General features: G+C 32.2%; 1 protein-coding gene across 1 annotated transcript; it reads left to right on the top strand.

Moving 5' to 3' along the window:
- The first annotated feature begins 1485 nt into the window (after nucleotides 1-1485).
- LOC131045568 (ethylene-responsive transcription factor ERF039-like) lies at nucleotides 1486-2559 on the top strand. The gene has a single exon (XM_057979166.2). It carries the CDS (start codon nucleotides 1610-1612, stop codon nucleotides 2210-2212), a length of 603 nt encoding a protein of 200 aa, XP_057835149.1. The 5' UTR covers nucleotides 1486-1609; the 3' UTR covers nucleotides 2213-2559.
- The last annotated feature ends 1933 nt before the right edge of the window (nucleotides 2560-4492 follow it).

Raw genomic sequence — 4492 nt, 5'->3', positions numbered from 1 at the left:
CCATGTTTATTATATTTTTCCTCTAGTTCTATGTTGTGAGACTTAAATTGGTCTTATGTTATTGGAACATGTTGATTATTAGTATTAACCATTCACAATAAGTCAGTAATAGTTGTATGACTCTTAGTCTTCATCTCATATAAATTAGATTAGTCAATCAATTATCTCATAATGGCTTAGTCTTTATTAAAGTGCCATTATCTTAGCTCAAAATTTATATCTCAAAATCTGGTTTTCTATTATCAGATTAGTCAATCAATTATATAAAATTCATCATCACACTAGAAATTTGATAAACACATCTCTCCTTCTCGGTCTCTCTTTCTCTCATCCCCTCCCTCACTCCTTTGATCCCTCCCTCCATTAAAAAATATTAGTTAATCGATAAGATCAAAGTTAATATCATCCCAAAAACTAAATAAGTGCATCCCTTCCTCTCCCTTTCCCTCTCCTTTTCAATTTCACCTCTTTGTTCCTACGTTTGATTTGATAGATTATTAATAAATATTAACATTAGTTATATAATATAATAAAGCATCTTACTTCCTTACAATCTATATTAATTAAGCATCAACTATTTTAATAATAGTTTATTAATTATATATACATTAAATACATTAAAACTCTACTATGCATGAAAATTAATAATGATGTTTTTACAATTAAAACGAGCTAAGCCATGTGTGTGGATTCTTTGAAGCTAAATACACAGTTATTTCCTAATTAATATTGCCTTGCTGAGACGAAAAAGTGTTACTTGATTCATTGGAACTCAATGTCGAAGTAGCATATAGAATGTCTTCCAGGTATAGACAAATTTTGAAGCCATAGAGTTACTTTTATCTATACCATGTTACCTGATTTTCTATTTAATAGAAACCCTAATTTGCTACGTACATTCAGCTGTCCACGGAAACGAGTGAGTTGATTTAATGATACATGACAACAAGAATTATGTCGTTCACCAAATATCTATCGACAACAAGAATTATGTCGTTCACCAAATATCTATAGACAACAAGAATTATGTCGTTCACCAAATAATGATACATGACATTTTCTGTACACCTTACAAATTAACTTTGTAGACAAAATATGTAGACAAAGCCTCTACTGCATATCAGCAAACTAAAAAACAGGGAAATGAAGAGTTTTTGTCGTATGTGATGGTTAGATTTCATAACCAACACATAGTAGTACCACGCGTCTAGAATTTTGATCTGATTTAATTTAACGTTAGTTCGATCTTAGTTGTCAAAGTCTATTCATGCAGGGTGCCCATAATTTCTCCCCAAACTTTAATATTATGCTTTGTAAGATCATTGGTAGATATCAATATATGTTCTCACTTTTTAGTTGGTAAATTTTTGACACAATATTAATTAATTATTCATCTGTTCTGAGATTAAAGTTAAGCATCACCTATTTAAGTAGAGTGGTCTAAGTTTAGCCAGAGAGATTTTCCCATTCAATTCTGCTTCTTTATAAAATCTAGCCATGAAGTTGAGTCCAAGTTGCTGCAAGTAATTTCTTAGGAATGGCAACTGTCGCTCACTAGGAGTCACCTTAAGAAGAATTTGTGCAAGCTGATTGAGCCCTGGTAATAGTGATGGGAAAAGAAGATAGGAAGGGAACAAAGCATCCTATCTATATAGGTGTTAGAAAGAGGAAGTGGGGACAGTGGGTATCTGAAATCAGAGAGCCAATGAAGAAGAAGAGGATATGGTTGGGCTCATTTCCCACACCAGAGATGGCTGCTTGTGCACATGATGCAGCTGCTTTAGCCTTAAGAGGGCACTCTGCCAGTTTCAATTTTCCTGAATCGGTTCACTCCCTTCCTCACCCTGCAACTTCCTCTGCAATGGACATTCAAGCTGCTGCAGTACGAGCTGCATATTCTTTTTCCACTTCCCAACAACCAGAAGAAGAAGAAGTGCCCCATATGTGCTCCAGCGACAACAATGATCATGATTACAATGCTTTCTCAGACCTAGAGCTCCCACTACATAATGCCAGTAATGAAGCTGAATCCGGTGATGTTGCAAGATCTGATAACAAAAGGGAGGTGCTCGAATCATGGCTTGATTGGCCCACCTTGCTAATGAACGTGGCAGATGGAGTGACATTTGGGTCTTCTCTCCTCTTTCATAACCAGTTCGCAGAAGAACAGGAACAAGATCACCAGTTTATATCTCTCTGGGATTTTACATAAAAAACTATGCAAATAATTAAGCATCATTATTTAGCAAAAGTTAATATAGGCAGACCCTATCTAGTACAGAATTGAAGAAAATAGCTAAGGTTTAGTCGGGACAGCCATTGTTACAAATGCATTGGTAAGATCAGGTTTGGTACAGAAATTAGAAACATTCTGCTATTATTACTCATGAAGTACTATCATTGTCATGGAAATGAATGCGAAGGTTTAGTCGGGACAGCCATTGTTACAAACGCATTGGTAAGATCAGGTTTAGTACAGAAATTAGAAACATTTTGCTATTATTACTCATGTAGTACTATCATTGTCATGGAAATGAATGCATATATGGATTAAGAATATATTTGTTTTGTGTCAATGTGAATCCATTTACTTATCTAGTCATGGCATTTGAATAGATCAACAAAGTGCACTAAAAAAGTTTCAAACTTTTGTAAAGTAATGCACAAAAAAATAAAAATAAAATTAAACTACGAACAAATTGAAGTTGGTTAAACAGCTGGAATGCATTCTGCCCATTTCTATCTCGCGAATTTCGGGTTACAATTATCGTAAGTTACATTTACACTGCTGTAGTTTATTGACCTCAAGATGAGTAAAACCACTCCTTTTAGGACATGTCATTTGTATGGATCTAGTAGATGACAAAAATCTGTCATGCAGTTTACAAATGTTGGTCCCGAGAATATAGAAAAGTATCAATGAGACAAACCACATAGACCCTGATGTTTACATCACACTGAAATGGTTGTTCAGAGAATATGGAAAAATATCAATGCACATAAAATCTTTTGGGAGGTGAATGTATATAAAATCTTTTGCAGTGATTAATGAGGTTTTTTTTAGTTTTTTTAATTAAAAGAAATCTAGAGTTTAGTCTAATGATCTGAGCTTAATTCTTTATGGAGCAATCTTTCAAACTCCTGAAATAATGTGCAACGTATTCTTATTTACATCACATGGAAATTAAGAAAATTTATAATCTGAGCTATCTATATAAAGCTATAGTCAAAATTGATCAAGCTAACTTTTGAGATCTACACAATCTATAATGTTGATTGTTGTTGTTATTAGATTAGACTATTATAACATATTTTACATCACTATTTTAGATCATGCTCTATGATCTATCTATCATTATGAAAGAATACTAAAAATATGAACTATGATCCAAAAATTACTAACACTATCTAATATTAATTCAGAAACAATATCAATTGTGAATGTTCACTCAAACAATGATCAGTGAAGTGGCTTTGAATCTTGAACAGTGCAGGGTCAAAGATCTCTTAGATAGGTTTGTAAAATGTAGACACAAGGCTCAAAAGAATGCTCAAGGTTGGTGTATTATAAAAAATTGTATACGAAGCCATTTTTGAGCCTGCTGTTTAAATTCCCAAGAAGAAATCTAATTTCTTATAAACAGATTTCTTAAATCTTCATAAAGAAGGCGAAGTGCACAGGGAGCTGGAAGTGAAAGTTTTGAGGTTGGAAGTGTAAATTTGTGAGGTCTGCTTATCTATTGAATGCTTCCAAGTCTTGCATTACTTTCAAAATGGATTCTTCCCTCTTGAATGGCTCTGGAACAGTTTTGTTGCAGAAGTTAACGAATGCCTTATAATGAATGATGATTAAAGATATCTGATTGTTTGAAACCGCTTTGGATGCCTTATAAATGATTTTCATACGACCACCAAACATATTTTCGTGGGTAATACAGTTTTGTTGCAGAAGTTAAAGTTTCAATATCACTTGTACAGGAAATTTGGGGACAGTAATAGGGTCGTTGGAAAGTATTTTTCAATATAAATACAGTGTATTGGCCTTATTATTCTGTCAATTGGAAAATGTTCTGTTGAATGTTGACATATAAATGCAGATAATTGCTTATTAATATATTATTTAATGATATTTATTAATATCATTTATTATAAATATAAAATATTAATTTAAATAATATTTGATATAAATTGTGTATGTTAATGGAAATACTAAATGATCATTGTGTGAAGAGTAGTAAAGTCAATTTTTAAAAATAAAATATATTTTTTATACTAATCTTAAAGGACTGATGTATAGAAATTGTTTTAGACTAATATTACAATTACAAAATTGATTAAAAAAACACATGTGAATCAGCTCTAAATAATAAAACATAACATGACGATTTATGTGGGGAAGATTCTTTTGAGAGAAAAATATCAAACTCCAAATTATGCACAATATAACACGAAGGAAAATTACAATACACCTGCATTGCAAGAAGTTATAATA

This window comes from Cryptomeria japonica, chromosome 10 (genome assembly GCF_030272615.1).
Source record: "Cryptomeria japonica chromosome 10, Sugi_1.0, whole genome shotgun sequence".
NCBI classification, from domain to species: domain Eukaryota; kingdom Viridiplantae; phylum Streptophyta; class Pinopsida; order Cupressales; family Cupressaceae; genus Cryptomeria; species Cryptomeria japonica.
Note: the sequence above shows the minus strand (reverse complement) of the source record. Positions and strands in the feature narration are given on the sequence as shown.